General features: G+C 41.0%; 1 protein-coding gene across 1 annotated transcript in view; it reads left to right on the top strand.

The window, feature by feature from the left end:
• The window catches only part of LOC138583592 (zinc finger protein 236-like), a 63,629-nt gene that overhangs the window by 34,674 nt on the left and 9,024 nt on the right, over positions 1–19,931 (top strand). The window contains 11 exon segments of the mRNA XM_069655484.1: positions 493–669; positions 988–1,294; positions 3,460–3,563; positions 3,704–4,147; positions 6,279–6,424; positions 9,063–9,294; positions 9,389–9,562; positions 12,193–12,351; positions 17,953–18,110; positions 18,242–18,370; positions 19,372–19,566. Of these exon segments, the coding sequence (XP_069511585.1) occupies positions 493–669; positions 988–1,294; positions 3,460–3,563; positions 3,704–4,147; positions 6,279–6,424; positions 9,063–9,294; positions 9,389–9,562; positions 12,193–12,351; positions 17,953–18,110; positions 18,242–18,370; positions 19,372–19,566 (2,225 nt within the window).

Raw genomic sequence — 19,931 nt, 5'->3', positions numbered from 1 at the left:
ACTGTTTAATATATCCTAATCTACTGAATATTTAAAGTTTAAAGTTTAAATTAAAAAAAGATTAAATTACTCAAGGTTATATATCTTTCAAAATCTGGTTTTGAATTTAATTCACACCATGATTAGAATTTAAAAAGTCTCTAATGGAACTTGATACACCATTGCTTCCCCCATCAATCAGTACCATGGGCTGTAATGCGGAAAAGTGGAAAATAGACGATGTCCAAGATTCCTATAATGAATAAAAATAAGGTCATGATTTGGAAAAAGGTTTTACAAAGGGACTATATTTCTTAAAAAGAAATATTATCCTGGTTTTTGAGGATTAAATGAGAACAGGATTAGAAGTTCATGTTGACTTTTAAAGTAAATTAGCTGTTAAATTACTTAAAGTTTTCAATTTTTTGATCGAACTTTCTCAACTAAAACTCCTAAAAAGTTTGAACCTGCAGACACCATGTGAAGCCCTGCCTCTCTTCATCTCTCTGACAGGAATGAAGCCCTTCAAGTGTAATGTTTGCGACGCCTCGTTCACCACCAACGGCAGCCTGAACCGCCACATGATTATCCACATGAAGTCTTACAAATGCTCCATGTGTGACGAGAGCTTCAGGACCAGCCTGCTGTGTAAAAAGCATATGAGGAAGGTGCATGCTGTGGAGGAACAAAGTGAGGACGCCTAAACAACACTCGGATGTTTCATTACATTACACTTGTTATTCACAGGGTCATTTAAACTCCATTTCATCTCCACAGTCAGGAAGGAAATTTGAGATGTTTTGTCATTTTAGGAATATGAAAATTATATAAAAAGGAAGGCAAAGGTAAAGTTGTGCGCTCTAAAAGGATTTGCTGCTGTGTGGATAAGTGTATATTTTTACTCAAATTGAAAGTGTCTCCATTTATACTCGTCATCTTCTCAGTTTGAGCTGCCTAGCATGAAGTGTAACCAAAAGATACAGTAATGATAGTCTTCAATTCCCACAGTTGTAGGTATGGAGAGTCAAGACGTTGATGAAGAGGATGATGAAGAGGATGAAGAAGGGGACCAAAAGGCATCAAAGAGGAGGGGGTTGGAAATTATCACCTTCACCGAGGAGCAGGCGGCTGAGCTGGCGAAGGATCCCGGCGAGGAGGCCTCAGTGTCGGAGCGGATCCTCGCCCAGTCAGCAGCTGAGAGGGATCGAATCAGCGAGATCAAAGACAAGGCGGTGGAGCTGGAAACAGAACCCAAGTTTGCTAACTGCTGCAACTTCTGCCCCAAGAGCTTCAAGAAGCCCAGTGACCTCGTCAGGTAAATATTACATTTGTTCTTTAGTCTTCTTGGACAAACTGTCAGGTTGCCATGGCCTGTATCAGGCGAAGTTTGAATACAGTGGATACACTTTGGGGAGGGGGAATTCACTGAAGAATTGCATGTCTTTTGCGTCCGCTAAACCTGTGCAAATGACACAAAAAGACTCATTCTCCAAGAACACGCAGAGGATTGACTGCACCCCAAAGAGTGCTTTAGAGCAAACAGCGTCTCTGTGCTCCGGTGCCATTTGTGCGTATTTAAATTAGTCATTATGCATTCCCTTTCTATGCAAATGAGCCTCATGGCAAAAAGCACCTAATTCACACACGCTAACAGCACTTCACAGTTAGAGTGAAAATATTACCATCTGCAGAGAGTGGGTGGTAACTGCAGCGCAGTATTATAAGGCGTGTCACACTCTGAATTTACACTGATCATAATGACAGTTCCATCTTTTCTGACATCAAAAAATGTATTTGTCTGTAAAAACAATCTGTTAATAATATATTGTCATTATTATTGTAAACGGGAGACCAATCAGTCCGGGGATGTGCGAGGCCCAACCCTGGCACAAGAGCAGACTTTGTCCCCATGTATGGAGCCGTTACGCAGGAAGGAAAAGACAGTTACACTAGTAAACACCTCTGCCTGAAACGACTCAGTCAGCTCTGTCCCTTTAAGAAACCCCACCCGTACAAGCCCACTTTCTTCTGATTGGTCAGTTCCCTGAAACCTGCTGAGGCTGCACTTTGTGACGTCATGAAGTGCAGCATGTAGAAAACTGTGTGAAACCTGGCGTTCACAGCAGCCACAATACTTTTACCTACAGATCTGAAACTTCACCCACGTTTAGTATGGACATCCAACATTGTAACATCATATGTCTTAAAATGTGAAACAGCATAATACCCCCTCTTTAAAATACAGTTTTATACAGTATGATTATGAATCATTGTCATCAGAATGCTGAAGAAGAAAGTCTCTCTAGCTACAGGCTGGTTTGTTTACACACAGATCCTGTCAATTTACCTTGTGTTCTTGCTAAAGAATAAAAACCAAATCCCAATGTATTTAGCTACATTAGCTAATCTAGGGGGCTCCTTTGTTTACTTTATAGACTTTTAGACTTAGAGACAGGCATTTGAAAGGATTTCTATAACGTGATTTCATATGAAAGTTTGAAAGTTTAAGGCAGTTTACACTGCTGAGAGGATTAGTCTAAAGGTAGCATTACCACTTGTCTGAACAGCACACTTCGTGAGGGACTTTAGGGTTTTTTTTGCAAGTTACACAATGAAAACTGGGTTTTAGTAGAGACACCAACCAGGCTAGAATTTGCAGCCAAATCCTCTGATCTCTCTTAATCGCAGACAATTTCTAAAGTCTCTTGTTCCCCTCTGCTTGGGTTCACTATAATTGGCACTGACTAAATTTCTAGGTTTTGGGGAGTCATTAGATTTGAATTTTCATTTTAATACTGAGCTGTGGGGGGGCTGCTTTAGAGGTTGAGCCGAAAGATCGGCTGTCCAATCCTCAGCATCTCTAGTCTGCATGTCAAAGTGTCTTTGGCAAGATACCGAACCCCTAATTGCTCCTGAAGGCACAGACATCGATGCGTGCGTGTGTCTGTGTGTCTGTGTGTCTGTGTGTGGGAGAATTTGAATTAAGTAAGATTCTGATTGGCAGCCGCCTTCCATGGCCGCATCTGTCATCAGTGTATGAATGTGTGTAAACGGGCAAATGTGGACATGTTGTGCTTTTAAGGACACTATGTAAATGCAGTCTATTTGAAGTCCATTTACTCATATAGATGAGACACGTACTGATATAAAATGTAAAGTACAAAAAATGACAGAACTTCCATTTCCTGAAAATGGCTTTAAAAGAGTCTGAAAACAACCTGATTTGAGGAAATAAATGTTCCTCCTCCAAACAACTCAGACACTCAACACATTTATTATTTATGTTTTCATAATAGGAGTCAGTGTTCTTGCAACTTTTTTAATAACAAAACTAACAAGGCCATGTATTGTGTGTTCAGTTTCTATTTTTCCAGACCTACCATCAAAGTTAACTAACATTAAGTTGCATCATTTTTCCCACCATAAATCTCTCATCTGCACCTGTGCCCCTTTAAATTGTGACTTTGTTTCGATGCCTAGGCACATTCGGATCCATACAGGAGAAAGACCTTACAAGTGTGATGAATGTGGGAAGAGCTTTACAGTGAAATCTACCCTGGACTGCCACGTGAAGACACACACAGGTTAGAGTTCACTAGAATTTCTTTGTTGTTCAAGTTACAGGGTTCATTCACTTTGAAACTAGGAGGAGCAAATTTTGATCATAAGCCAACAACGTTTTTGGTGTAACATTTAGCACCTAACTCTCTCCTTGTCTTTATAGGTCAGAAACTGTTCAGCTGTCACATGTGCACCACCTCCTTCTCCACAAAAGGCAGCTTAAAGGTGCACATGCGCCTCCACACCGGCTCCAAGCCCTTCAAATGTCCCTTCTGTGAACTCCGCTTCAGAACTTCAGGCCATCGTAAAACTCACATCCAGTGCCACTTCCGGCCAAGCAGCGACAGAAACAAATCCAAGCGCTCTGCCTCGTCTGCCGGTCAGGCCGGTCAGAGTCAGGACCCCGGGGCTGGGCAGGGTGTAGGAACGAGTCAGGGTCAACAATCGGCAACGTCAGAGGCTCTTCAACCTGTGGGGCTGTTACACACATCCAACTCTGACCCCAGCATCTACCTCCCAGCCAACCAAGTCCTGACGGGGCAGTTTGACCAGAATCTGCTACAGCCAGGGCTGGTGGGGCAGGCCATCCTGCCTGCCTCCATGTCAGGTAAGAATTATCAATGCATGCTAAAAGACATTCACTTCGACCTTAGGATATAATAACTTTTCTCCAATAATAAAAATATCTCCAATATGTATTTGAATGTATTAAATGACACGCATATAACACAGAATGGTCTAAACAGACCAGAGAGAATTCTCCTCTTGATGGGCTCACTTGAATAAGTAGTGCAGATCAGTGTAGCAAGAAGACAATCAGGAGTCTATTAAAGTGTACTGTAGTCTGCTGTTAAACAGGGCACTACATTTTATTATCTCAAAGAGTCACTGTGCGGTGTTCTGCAACACCAACAACATGTCTTATTTGCTTTTGGCGCTGCAATGATTGCGTTAGGCCGATGATTAATGCACCGAGTTTATGAGTGTAACTGAAATGCGGCAGGGCTCATTATTTACAGTGTCGATCCTGATAATACCAACGCCTGCAGGAGGAAGGTGCTCCATCACCACAGACCACCTCTTGTGTGCTCCCTTTCCTCCAATCACAGGATGCCATTTCATGGTTTTCAACACAAATCTGCTTTCTCAAGGCAGCAGAAATCCCCCCAAACCTCCCCCCCCCAAACATTAACTTATGATGTTGGCACTCATCTTAGCAGCATTCTGGAGGCAGATAAAAAATCCAGGTGTCTTGAGAGGAGCAGGTCTTTTAGGCTTCTGTGAAAGGCTTTCACACGTCGAGATTTGACACGCGTGCTGTGAGTCACGATGATAAAATGGTTCGATTCTGGAAGAGCAGGAAATGATACTAAGCCCAGGCATAGAGAGAGGATAATCAGAATGATAGATTTTGGCTTATATCCTTTAATGAAAAGTTTGTTATAATTATTTAATGTAAGGTGCAGTTGTGAAGTTAGTTTTATGTTCACATTGACTCAAGTTTGGGTTTAAAGGGGTCATATCTTTTAAATGAATATTTTCACGGGTTTCACATTATGAGGTGTTTTTCCAGAGTTACATGTTTAAAAAGGTCGCCTCTGAAATGGGTTGCTCATGACAGCTGCAGGTTTCTATGTAGAACCTTGCTTTTGCTGAAATCGACCAATCATCATTCACCGTCATTCACCTCAGGCTGCCTTCTCGCACTAGCTTGTAGTCAAGTCATTGTCAAGATTTCAACTTACTCTTCTGATACCTCCTGGCGATTCTGGCTCATATATATAAGGCCGAGTAACCAATCCTAGAGCAGCTATGTTTTGAGTGACAGTGCAGTGTGGCCGCTCCTTCACGTGGGATCGCACACGTGGGGGAGGGGCCACGCTGACACTCCAAATACTGTCTGCCAAAACGGCTTGTTGGTTTCAGGAGGAAGGAGAGGCTCTGAAAAATAATTCAATTAAAATATGTATGCAATTTTTAAATCGAAACAAACTTGATTGACCAACGTGATTCAAAACCACATTACAAAAATCGAAAATTGATTGCATAGCTAAAATATGTTACTGGAGCACGACAGTTAGACTGTTGGCCCGAACTGTTTTGCGGTAATTGTTTTCTTTTTAAGCTCATTGAAAACAGATATTTAAACTCTTACTCTCTCTCTTTTTCTCACTGTGTTTGAAGCATTTTTAAAGAAGTCCAAAGTTGGCTGAAAGCAAACCCTTTCCTAAAGACCTTTTTCTCTTTCACCATCTGGGAAAACACAGACTGCATGTTCTTTGTTGTCTCAGTTTTTTGGTAAAAGTGTTTCATGAAATATTCAGTACTTAATTGCAGGGACATTTTCTTCTCCGGCAGAAACCATTAGGGCATTTTGGTAGCTCAGAAATGAATGAGTTCGATAATGGACTTTCTGTCATACTTTCCCCTCTGGCTTTTGACATGAGAAATTCAGTAGTATGGATGTGCCTTCAGGGTTGTATTTCCTGCCAGTCAACTATAGTATTTTTTCATTTAAATGTTGTAGGTAATGATAAAACAGGTGGATAAGCTGAACAGACGAAACATTTTAAAAAGTAAGCACATGTTGACGCTGAGAAAAAATAACAGTAATTATAGTCGCCTTGGAGGTACATACGCCTACATTAAGCTCAACGGTAGCTGAGTATGAATATCAAATGTCAGATATCTAAATATGTATGTTTGTTTGTGTGTCTGTGTGTGTGTTCGCACTGCAGCTGCAGGAGACTTGACTGTGTCTCTCCCAGATGGTCTGACCACACTGGACGGCATCCACCTGCAGCTGACGCCCGCCAGCCTGGTGTGCCCCAACGTGCAGATCTCCGGCATCGATACCAGCAACATCAACAACATCACACTACAGGTTACTCACACATCCTGCTCATGCTGTTATTTTCCATGTCAGCACCACATTGATCTTAAGTTTTAAACATTTCAGGTTATTTAAATGCTTTTGGAAAGGAAGTTCTTCGTAAGTGGGGCTGCTTTTTATTACCTTAACAAAATTGACATTTAGAGAAGAAATCTTAAAAAGTAATCTCTTTGTAATGGGTTAATTTCCTAAATGACGTCTTCCTTCTTTTCTCTTTCTTCTTTTCTTAAAGTCTCATCAGTGAAAGCTTTACATGTGAGAGAAGGAACCATTATGGACAAAATCACCAACCTAATAGTAGCATTTCAGTGTTCGAAATCAGAACCTCTGCATTGCTTAAAGGCTTTCAAGCCATTAAAGCAATCATAATTTACAGAGACACATAATGGGGTATGATGTTTTGAGTGTTTAATGGTAGAATTTTTCCATTATTTTAGCATTATCGAGCATGGTCATACATAATGTATGATTGTGCTAAACATATTAAATGTAGCATTTTTGCAGGCAACTCTTTTATACAGCTGAACGTTTCTATGACTTTGTTTACGAAAGCTGATGGTTACAGAACAAAAGTTATAGATCATTTCAAGTTTGTTCAGTCAAAAGGTCAGAGGTCATTACTATTCTGTGAGGACATCTTGCCAAACTGTTGTTACAGGTATTTAATTAAATAGATATTGGGTTGCAATTTTTTGCACTTTAATTTGTTGTTGTTTTTGCCTCCAAATGATAAGATATTACCCCAGTAACATCACAAAGCTCTACATTTAGTTTTTACTTCATTATCATCATTTAAATGAGCAGTTGACTAAATATTCCAGGGGGAGATAATTTCATCCGAACCGTTTCACTCAATTACTTGGTTACTGCAAAATGGTTTTACATTAGTTTTTGTATCAGCTTCATTTTTGGTGAAGTAGTTCGTGATTGAGTTCTTTTTAGAGGCTCATTTCCATTACAAAACTATAAATACAAAACCTCCCTGTCAACACTGTCCTGTAATTAGTCGATTTCTTTCTACCAGGAGTTTGTTGCTTTTGTGGCTTTGTTTGTGATGATGATGGTTTGTTAACGGCGTCAAGTGGCCTTAGCAACTGTAGATTGGGCGTTCTTTACCTAAACATGACCAGTGACTGTGTATGCATCAAACATCAATACAAGCAGCCCACTGGAGAAATCCTACAGTCCCAAAAGAGCAGCAGAACACGATTGAACAGAGCCGCTTCACAGGGGGCCCGTGATGAGTTCAGTCAGCTGTTAAAGTAATAAATTAAGTTTGTTTTCTGATCAGCACAGTGGGAATTAAATTCATTTGATTTTTTTATGGTTGACTGAAATTAAGATTTGTTCAACTAACTATGAGTTATAACTAAAAGGATTCAGTGTCTTCAGAAACTTTTTACACCAACACATGTGGCCTGCATATACTCTACTTTGTTGGCTGCTGTAAAATACTGGCATAAACAGTATATTAATGGTGCAGGAGAACTTGTAGCCATATGCATGTGTCCAAATAAAAAAACACACAGTACTTTACTTTTTGATGAATACATTTATGAATGCACATATTTTAAGCAGAAGTCCTGTCATCAGGATTAAGGCATGAGTTGATGCTATAAGAAGCATAAAATAGACTTTAATCTGTTTATTTTTAATGCAATCTCAAAACAAATTGCACATTACACAAATTGTCTCCTGACTTCTTTGAATGTTCTTTAAATCCCAGATTTAAAGTGGCAATAAGCAACATGAACGTTCCAATGTAAAAAACCTTCAGCCTCTCTGTGTGATTCTGCTACACCAAACATGCACATGCATTTTGCAACTGGTGTGTGCCGCGCAACTGTTGTGTGGCAGCACCGAGGCAAAGAGAGAGAGAGAGAGAGAGGAGAGATGATGTTTATTCCAAAAAGTACACTTTATTGCTGGCAAAATGTTCAAACACTACTAAAGTTATCATTTTAGTTATGACTCCTCTTGGTGTTGGAGCTTAGTGCTACTGTTAGCTGTTACCATAAGAGCTACCGTTACCTATCAAGAAGGAACAGGGCAACCTGTGCATCGATCTTCAGCCTCTTACACTCCCACTCGTCTGATCCCTCTTTTTTATATAGGGCTCTCTTGGTAGCTTTTCTCTCCTCCTTCCTTCTTTTTGCTTCTTTAGCATTATATGCCGTTGTCTGCAAAGGAGGTACAGGAAATTTACCCCAAGTTGCCATAGCTCCTGAATGACACAAGTCACATGGAAGCTGTATGACTCTAGTTTATCCAGAGTCGCTGTAATTGGCTGGTCACATGAAAAGTTTTTTAACAAACTAACTTCAAAGGGGCGGGGGCTCACAGTCACAGATCAGCAATCAACATCATTTCAATGTAATGTTGTTAGGGAAATGCAATGACCAACATTTTTTATTTTAACCAAATTCTTATGAAATAATGTTGCCTACTGTAGCTTTAAGTTGTCGAAAAGTGTATAAGAGGGGAATTGTCCTGAATAGTTTTAAAAAGTAGCCATCTTGCCTCAGGCTTCTGCTGTTTTCCTGTACATTTCTACAAGCGTCATCTCCCTTTTCCTCCCCTACCCCACTCCTCCTCTTTTATATGAACAACTCTGTGCTTTCTCCTTTAGATTGACCCTGCCCTCCTGCAGCAGACCTTACAGCAAGGCGGCCTCCTCTCTCAACCCCTGAGTGTTGACACTGGCCTCGTCTCCCACTCAGGCGGCCAACTCATGTCCACCTCTGACCCCTCAGTGTCAGCTAATGTTGTCATCCACCCACTGACCAGCCTGGCCCTGCAGCCCTCTTCCATCACACCCGCTCAGGTCACAATGGCCGGTCTCTCTGAACAGGACGCTACAGGTATTAACAACAACCCTTTCTGATTAGATTACCAACTAAACACTCTCTGATTTGACCGAGATAGCTAACCTGTGCTTTTGTTTGGATTCTACAGGTTCTCAGGATCTAAGCCATGTGATTGGCAGCTCTGGGTTGGTAGGCGGAGGAGCTAGCGGTCAGGAGATCACGCTTACCATCAACAATTCCAGCCTGACTCAAGCTCTAGCTTCAGCTTCTTGTTCCAGTACAGCAGCAGGAAACCCTCAGGAGATCACCCTCACCATATCAGGTATGGACCATCTTAGTCCATGCAGGTGAACAACAAAGTCGTTTTAAAAATGAGAGTAATCAGCAAGAAACCTGTCTGTCAGCTAGTCGGACTGTAAACAATGCAGCGTGCAGAAACGGAAGTGGTCGGAAATCCTTTCTTACTAACCACTGGCTACACGGAAAGCCGCTGCTGCCAGAGGCTATATTGTTGTCAGATGACAGCCGATGTGTTCCATGATTGGCTGTTGTCTAAAGGCTTATGGGTTATAAATCTGATGTTTTATCATGAAATATGGCCCAATAACCCTTTGGATTTAGTATTTCTTTAGTATCCATTATCTTTTCAATTGTGAGTTAATTGGGCAACAGTGAGATGATAAAGATGTGTAAGACTCCCTACATCCTGGAGCACAGCAGTACAACATTATAACAGCAGTTGAGTTTCCCACCCTGAGCATGACGTCGGGAAAAAGACCATTGTATGAATATGTGAAATTTAGTATGTGACGAGTACTGGACTAAGATACAATACTATATACATTACATTAAAATATAATTATTACTTATCATATCCATTACATTTCTTACCCTTCTTGTCCACTGAAAACCATGTAATTCTTTTATTTAATTGTTGAAAATTATAGTCTTCTTCAAGAGTTGGCAAACTTACATTTTCTCTTAAGCAAAATAACCATTTGCAATCAATGAATGCAGAATCACAAAAGCAGGGCCGTTTCCTCAGCTCATGAAAAGTGGACATGCTAGAGATGGTTCTACAAACGTGATGATCTTACTGAATATGATGCACTGTTTTAAATGAACCGACCACACAGTATTTTGGTGGTGATGTGGTATCACTTCTTTGACTTAAGCGAAGGGGCTGAATACTTCGTAACCCCGGCAAAGACAGAGCTACACAGTGTACACTTCAACCTTGTCTTTCCACAAGCGCAGAAACAAACAATCAATAACAAACAAACAGATGAGAAAAAAAATCCCTGGAGAATCTCTTACACATTTATTGATTTCCTCATACCTGCGAACATGTTTGCAAGCAGGGGAAAAAACGGACAGGATAATAACTCAGAGCCCTTTCTTTCATTTTGAGGCTGCTCCACCAGCTGAGATCAAAAGCTTCGGTGTTCGAGCCTTTGATTTATACACCCTCTGCACAAACCAGTATTTTGGTTATGTATATATAAGTTTGGAATATACAGTATGTTGTAACCACGGGGTAGAGGTAGTTTGTGGCTGAGCCTCCTTGTTTCATTATCATTCCTTGCCTGCATGATTGAAGCACACAGAGATTCTTCCTGGCACTATTCAGACTTTCATCGTTCTGCCTTCTGATTCAAATCCTTTTAGACCCGGGGAATTGCGAGTTATTGTTTTATATCGCCTTGTGTTTTGTTTTTCTTTCTCTCGAAGCAGCACCAAGACATTCAGTTTGTCGGGGGTTTTTTCTCCACAATTTATTGATTTTTTTTCATAAACTGGAGGCACTCGTGAAGAAGTGGAGATGCATCATAGTGAAGGGTTTCCAACCAAAGTGATTTACAGTCTCTTTCAATTTATCTGATTTTGTGTTTTGTTTACCGTCCTTCAGAGATACAAACAACGCCTTTCCTCCTCAAATAGACCAAAGTATTCTACGTCCTATCCTCTATGAAAAAACAACAAGAACTCTAAAAGTTAGGTGAATGGAGCTAATTGACCCTTCGCTAAGCCCCTCCCATGAACGGCCACCGTCCAATCCTACGTCAGCATCCGTAACAGGGCGTGGGAGGCCTGTCAAAATTTCAGAACACGGAGGAATGCTGTAACGGTATGCATATTGAATCTGCAAATCCGACAGCAGATATCCTCAAAGCTTGGGGTGTCATATTTTATGCTTCTCCAAAGCCAAAAACTCAAGAGGAGAGATGTCGGACATGGATGAAAAATTGTGGAAGATCTTTCTGGAATTCGCTACCACCACCGATGATATCGGCACAGCCTTTATTTTATCACCTCTTGATTTGTGCAATTGTTGTGGCAAACTTGTACAGGATTGTGTTGGTCTCTCCTGTTGATGCCTTTAGGAGATCCAGTGTATGGATCATGCCCACAATATGCGAGCGATAGCCTGACGCGCTTCAAACAAAATCAGAAAGTGTGATCATTTTGTTTTGCTAGCAGTGGGCTAAAACATATTAGATAATGAAAGTTATAGGGAGTCATAACTAAACATTAGCTTAAAATAAAACAATATATTGACTTAGCCTGCTGTGAAAGAACATTGTTGTTCCTGTATGATCAAGACGTGGGGTGTCTGACGCTTGCACTGGGAACAACGAGCTTTTGCCTTGATTTTTATGTCCTCTTCATTCTCAACACTCCGCAGATAAATATGGATGTAGCTTTCAAATGTGTATTGTCGTCCTTTGTGTCGACTTCTCTTTGATATTTCGGAACTATTTTTCCAGAAATGTGCTATTATTTCCCTTTGAACATCCCTCACTATTATAGTTGAAAACGCCATAATATTTGCATGCTGGTGTGAAAGCTTGAGAGCGGTAGCAACAGTAACCAAGGGGGGCGGGACTTAGTGAAAGTCAGTGTCAGTTGTTTCAGATTCTGGACTAAAAATTGCTCTTCATATTTCCGCAGGTCAGGATCTAATCGCTCAGCACAGCAACCCTCACGGCGCAGAGCTTAACGGCAGCATCAGGCTGGCATCACCACTCAACAGCCAGTCCACCAACGCCACCCTGACCATCACCAATGACCAGCTCCTACCTCAGAGCCCCGCCAACACTGGAATGGCAGGTTAGTACGAGTATACGGATCTGTGTTTTGTTTCTAGGTTTGATTAGAAGGCTATCTTCTCAATGATATGTTAAACAGAATATTAAACAGATATTCAAAGTACGTTCAGTCCCTGAAGAAGCTTTTATGTTTCTTCTGATGTAAGTCAGTGAGAGGTTATTTTGTGAGCTTTGATTAACATCAAACACTGCTCACTCTGTGGGAATCTCATCTTCGGTGGGACAGGCTTGAAGTCATAATGCCACAGTAAGATCCAATTTGACAGCACTATTAAAGTGAGACAGTTTGACAAAAAGAAAGTTACATTAGGTACTGGAACAAGTTTGACTAAGAAGCAAACGGTAGCACTCCAAACACTGCAAATGATACTCCTTGTCATCGAAACTTTTGATATGTCTTTTTTTGTGTGCGTGTGTTTTCAGTCCATTTCCTTTCACTTGCTGCTCACCATGCAATCTTTGACAGAAAGCAAATACATCTCACTCCCTTATGTACTGAATATTAAAGGTACAAGATGGAGTTTTAAACATGCTAATTTCTTCACATATAACCTTTAATTGCTTTGCATTAACACTTTGTAACAATGTACCATCCATCCATTATCTTCCATTCATCTGGGGCCAGGTCACGGTGGCAGCAGGCTTAGCAAGGTGACCCAGGCGTCCCTTTCCCCAGCACATTATCCAGATCCTCCTGGGGGATTCTGAGGCGTTTCATATATATATATATATATATATGTGTATATATATATATATATATATATATTATCCCTCCAGTGAGCCACCTCAACTGGCTCCTTTTGATGCGAAGGAGTAGCGGCTCTACTCCAAGCTCCCTCCGGATGTCTGATCTCCTTACCCTTTCTCTAAGGCTGCGCCCAGACACCCTGCAGAGGAAACTCATTTCAGCAGCTTGTATCCGCGTTCTCATTCTTTCAGTCACTACTCAAAGCTCATTACCATAGGTGAGGGTTGGAACGTAGATTGACTGGTAAATCGAAAGCCTTGCCTTCAGGCTCAGCTCCCTCTTCACCATGACGGTCTGGTACCAACAGCAGTGCTAACGTTAGCTTAGAAATTAGAGTCCTTTAACTTCAACAACCAGGTCCCCACCACAAAAGTTCTATTCTGTAAACCCGATGTTGCCAAAAAAGAAGGTAACCAGCAACAAGGGAACACATCAGTAAGACATCCAAACTTCGTAGGGTTTTGTTAGGTAAAGTTAACTAGCTCTTTAACAGATGGCAGCAGATAATGTCTCAGGTGGATACGTCAGCTGGCTGCTAAATTGGCTAGCTTTCCATTTGCAAATTAATTTATCATCTAATTTTATGAAGCAAAAGACACTAAATCAGTGCAGTTTAGCTGAGTTACAGCTAGCTGACTAACTTTAGCTTTAGTGCTCGAGAAAGTTAGCGATAGCAAAACACCAAGTGCATATGCTAGGAATATTGCTTGCCAAATTACTAGCTAACAGCTAATTTTAACCATGATACTAACTAAAAAATCACACTAAAAAATGATTTAAAAAACAAAGATGATTATTCACTTTCAGTCTTTTGTATGTCACGTCCACGTTTTGGCCAATGATAGGGATGGTCACCTGCTCCTTTGGTGTTGCAAAAGCGAGCAACAGGATGCTGACTGGTTCATTTATTTTCCAGCAGTGTCATTAATAAGAACGATTTTCTGAAAACTCCCAAATGAACCTTTAATAACCGTATGCTGGTCTCCCTTTTAGAATTTGATATTGTTTATCTATGGGGCAAAGAAAGCTTTGAAGGCCAGAGGTTCATGGTTAGGAAGGAAATAACCTCTTTCTTTTCATCAAATTCATTTCACACAACCTAATTCTTGTGAGACTCATAAATGCACACACAATACCATCTTTTGACTCACTCAGGCTCTCATTAGTGTTCTGCTGCACTCACTCATAACACTACTTCACTCCAGGTCCCCACTTTAAGCCAATGGTTTGACAACAGTATGAGGTACCCAGCTGGCTGTTACGCAAATATCACCACAGTAACCCCACTTGAGCAGAACTGATTGCCAGCCATTTGATGGAATGAGCACACACGCTTAATGAGAGGTCCTTGACTGCACTGCTGTGAGCCTTTGTCGGCGCTCCCAACACATAAAGAATGAGACACAGTGTAGGCCCAGTTTCAACCCTTGCTGGATTAAACAACAAAAAGGTCACAGCGGCAGAAAGACTGAGCTCTTTCTCTGCATTTGTGACTGATGACAAAGTCTTTTATGTCAGTCAGGACAGGTGGAAGGTAAATGGGGTTCATCCAAAGAGCAGTATTCTGTAGCTTCTTCAAATACAAAGACCACATGACAGGTGTGACTCACAGGCCACCACATGAGTGACTTTAGCTTATATGCTGTTAATGGTTCAGAGGGAGCTTCCCTAGCTTCCGGCAGTAGTGATAGATCCCAGAATAAATCATTGATGGAGTACAGTTCAAAGCCCTTTTCAGGAAATGTTGTGCAAAGGCGATGGAGTCACCAAAGTGTTTATGTGATGTTAAAATTCCTGCAAGATGGATTTTCATGGTTGAAAGGCTCCCGCAGATATTGTATTGCTCCAATGGAAAGTTGATACTACATGTCAGCTCGTATGGTGATGCACTGAATGTGTCCTCTGTTTCAAACTGGAAACTAAAGTAAAGTAAAGTAGGCCTCATTTTTAGCCGGCAGATGACAATGTCAATATTGTCAGCTGAAAATGTTTCTATCAGATTCGTGTGACCGGACTTTATTTGGACAAAGCTGCACCTCTTATCTCTTTGCTGATTTTGTCCTGTACATGCTTGAGTGGTGGTTTTAAACAAAAAATCTCATCCTGCTTTCTTTAACAGTCATATGTATCACTCACATTAAATATTTGCCCTGGAAAATGTAAACAAATGCAGCGTGCAGTTAATCGCTTCAGCAGTTTCAGGCATTAGAAATAACAACATAGTTATATTGTTGTTGTTAATCTTGTCACATGGTCTGGTTTGCTTCTGTAAGTCATATTAAGGGTTCAGAATTCATTTCAGTCTGTTTCATAACCAGTGAAAAACTCCTCACAGGAGCTTTAAGCTAGTTTAAGCTCAGTTTTAGCTAATGTTAGCTAGTCAACACTAGCTAAAACCTGCCTGCTTAGCTGACCATTAAATGTTTTCTGCTGACTTTAAATTAACAAGCATGAAATTATTTCTCTAAAATACATTTTCTGGCGACACAGAATATATAATTACTGAAAGACTGAGGGTAAAGCTTCATGTCCCAGCATTTGCTCTTCACCTTGGAGGAAATACAAGGTTCATACTGACCTGCAGGCAGTAAGACAGCTTATGTTTGTAGCTTACATTGGAGCAGAGAAATGCACTGTTGATTCTAGTCCTCACAATTCTGCTTGTGTGTTTGGAAATGCTAAAAAAAAATACGATCATACTAAGTTATTTAAAGTTAGCTGAGAAAAAGGCCCCACTATGGACAATCTTTTAGGCCTATAAATCTAATCTCTAATGAAGTGCAAATGTATGCTGTACATCAATCTATCAAGTGGAACTCAAATGTGATGGATTGTCACTTAAAGATTGCGCAGGCCGACAGACCAGCCCTTGATAAGAAAGAAATGGGCTTATGTGCTGTGAAGTGAGCAGATATGATTTGTTTTGTGAGCGATGGCTTCCTGATTGTTCTGTAGACTGGCAGGCGTGTCACCTAGAAGCTTAATCAAATTTCCAGTCTCATCTCTCTCTTCATTACTCTTCACTCTCAACTCAAGTGGAAAACATTTCCCACTGCTTATCAGAGACACCAAAAGCATCTTTGCTCTTATTAATTAGACTGAAGCATTCCTTTCACTCTGTATGTAAATAACATCCATCCTGCACTTTCCTGTGGTTGGTAAACAGTACACGCATAGGCCTTTTTATTAAAAGCAAATATTGCCGAGTGTTATTCACTGCTAATAAAATGGAGGTTCCTCCCTGGCTAGAACTTAGGATATATTGATATCATTTTTTGTAAGGGAGCAAATCACCAGCAGGGTTTTGACAGACACCTTTAACACATACAAGTAAACATTTTAGGGTCAGCATAATCTCTATTTACAGATTCTACTTAGAAAAGTAGAATCTATAGGCAGGGAAGTGGATTTAAGAGATGGAAAGTGTTCTGGTTTCCGTTTGTACTTCGCTTGTAGTCCTAATAATATTGACAGATGGCGTATCAGCAGGCTGCGGCGTATGCAGGAACAACAGTCCGCGAGGAGAGCAAAAGCAGGCGGAACGTACTGCGACGTAATGACATCCCCCGCTCCCATCAGCGTCATCTGATGATGATTTAGCTTCTTACTAATCTCTATAAACAGACATCTGCATGCTAACAGCTAACAATCTGTTCTAGTTCTAAAATTCAACTTGAGATAAATTCCCTTGACGCTGTGTCACGAAAGCCTTTCAGTGTTCAGATCTCCCAACTTCCTCAAATGCATCAGAAATGATTGATCTGACCTCCGTTCAACAAACGAGTTTGTTGTTCTCCTCTCGAGGACAGACTTGACAAAGCGTCATTTTTACTTTTTACAAATCTGCATCATGATGTTGGAATTTTCGGCAAAAGAAGGACTCGTTAATTAAAGTCAATCACAAGAAAAACAGTTTATTTCTATAAACAATGCAGCACGCGGAAACAGAAAAGTCTTGACTGGAAGTTGTTTATCTCTAAGCGCTGGCTACACACCCGACATGTTCACCGTTGTCCCAGGAGGCTATATCGATGTCAGACTGTAGCTGATGGGATCCAAGATTGGGTCAGCACAACACTACATATACTACAACCACTACTTAAATGTCCTTTGAGGCCTTTAACCATAAAAAAACTATTCCATTGCAGCATGGGAGGATTTTTTTTTTCATCAAATAATTTCCTGAATTAAAACCATCTTTTATTCTGAAGGTTTCTTTCATTCCTTGTATTTTATAAGCACAAGGAGTCAAACGTGGAGTTTAAGTGTCAGATAATAGAGGCGCTATGTTAAAGGAAGAAAAAAGAAAAGTTGAAATCATGTCTGGCAGTCAGGTTCATTAGATCATTCAGATTTCAGTTCTGCTCAGTTTGAAACACCAATGCTTACTGAAGGTAAAGCCAAGTGTGGTTTAACACCACAGCAAACAGTGCTTGAGTAGCGTCTTTGTCAGAAACACAATAGAAGAGCAACCGGTGTATCTGTTTGCAGCATTATAAAAAATGTTAACAAGGACATCTTTTCCATCGAGCCATAATAAAAAGTAGGAAGATGAAAGCCTGATTTCATGGTGCGAGAAGTTTTTCTCATAACAACAGCAGCTCATCAAAAGCACTATCTCACTGTGGCTGCTCCTTCTTCTGTCATTATAATAACTGTCGAGACAACATGGCAATAGCATTAGTCTTAAAGGCCTCATTCAAAGTTGTTCAAATACATCAAACTGTTTACGTTCTTTACATTTGCCACAAAAAGGACACGGCTCTGGCTGGTGTTGAGAATGGTGTCATAAACCTGTTGAGGAATATGTTGTAAACGTTCCCTCTAACCTTGTGGTCTGTCTCTCACCTGCAGTGTCCAGCCTGCCACCTAGCACCACCCTTTCACATACTGCTGTATCCCAGAGCCTAGTGATGTCACCAGGGGGCGTGGCCAGTGATAGCAGCGTCACACTCACACTGGCTGATGCTCAGGGAATGCTGGATGGGGTCACTCTAAACCTCAATACACAGGTAAAAAAACATGAACACACAGACACACATTTAGAAGTGATTGCTTTAAATGCATATTTCTCAACACTGTCTGACTCTATAACGTAACATCATTTGTCAGCTGCTTTACCAGAGTATCTTTCAATCTTTAGGGTCAGGCTTTTCCTGCAGTGCTGAATGACTCCGGTCTGTCAGGACAGCCAGCCAGCTCAGGCCAGCAGGTCATACTGGTCAGCCACCATTCCCAATCCACGAACGGAGCCTCTGACAATGGATACAATGTGAGTGTGTTTATCATATGTATATTAATTGAGATATCCCAGGGTGAAGCAGTCAAACAAGAGGGGGACTGGGTTTTACATTACTGAATTAATCTGCTGTGATGGATAACTTTTGGGATTTTAATGCTAACATAAGTGGAAGTCAGTGTTATGACTAGTAATTAAGGACCCGGAAGCTGAGGTTTTTGGATAGTAATGATGTTTTTACAGGGAAAGGGTGATGGAGAGGGGGGGGTTGTCCAGAAGGTTGCAGAGGGAAAGGTGATATGGCTGATGAGGTGAGGCGAGGTTGTGAGCATGGGCAAGGTGAGGAGTTGCGGATCGAGCGGGCAGGTTAAGGCAGGATGAGGAGTGATAATCCCCAGTGGCTGAAACAACGATCTGGTAATGAGTGGATGGAGAACCAGAGTAGATACACTGTGGAGTTGATGAGTAGATGGAGTGCAGGTGTGCAGTTTTCACCAGGTGTGTTGCATGAGCAGCGATCAGGAGGGAGCTGCTTTTAAACCTCCAAACCTCTATTTGTTTTAGATAAGGGGTAAATTTAGGGTTTATCTTACACACCTGTTTTTTAGTCCTCCTTTTAATTGTCTTATCTTTGTGTCAAAATCCCCCCGTTCAGTGATATTGTAAATGAGGGATGCCCTTCAATGATCTCTCGAGCATAAATAAAGGTTGAATAAATGATTGACTGAGGAAGCCACGCCCACACACGCAGACACACACAGACAGGGAAGGACAAGGAAGCACAAAGTAGCAGGAGGAACAACTGGCCATAACATTCAGAGGCTGGAAGATATTAAAACACATTCATTGATCCCAAAAACTCGTTTCACCAGACTCGTGAAACTACCATCACGTATTGCACCGTACCCTGTGGTTGCACGTACCCAGTGGTAAAAAAAAAAAACTTTTTTTTTTTTACTTTACTTTACTACAGGTTTGAGCTTTTTGTGTAATAGTAAATCTGTTGCACACTAACCTTTGTGTGTGTTGTCCAGATTACGGACAATGGCCATAAGGGAGGGAAGGACGGCCAGACGGAGGCTGATAATCGGAACCAGTGTTACTACTGCAATGAGGTGTTTCAGAACGTCAACACACTGCGACGCCACTGTAGGCAAGCTCACGGCAAGGACCGCTGTCACGTCTGCACCCTCTGCAACAAGGCCTTTAAGAGAGCGACACACCTGAAGGTAAGAGAGCTCAGTAAAAACATTACGCTCTGATTATAAATGGCTTTCAATTTATATTCTGCTTCCTCTCCATAAGCAAAGTGGCCTGTTATTTAATTAAGTATTTGGCATTTTATATGAATGAATACAACTGATGAATTGGTCGAACACTCCATGTTTACTGTATATTGTTTTTAGGCTTCATGTTCTCCACTTCAGGCTGGGAAATGATACATTCAAGGAGCCTGGACACCATTAACTAAATGTGTCTCACCGATTGAAGCAAAAATAAGTGTAATTCAACAAGTGGCATTTGAACTAGGCTCTTACAGACTGTCACTCTCTGCAACAAAAAACACTTACACTGAGAGGTATTTTGCAGCCGA

Source organism: Semicossyphus pulcher, unplaced genomic scaffold (assembly GCF_022749685.1).
Source record: "Semicossyphus pulcher isolate SPU_LCO1_2020_fin unplaced genomic scaffold, fSemPul1.0.p SCAF_9, whole genome shotgun sequence".
NCBI classification, from domain to species: domain Eukaryota; kingdom Metazoa; phylum Chordata; class Actinopteri; order Labriformes; family Labridae; genus Semicossyphus; species Semicossyphus pulcher.
This window is presented reverse-complemented; position numbering and strand designations above follow the sequence as displayed.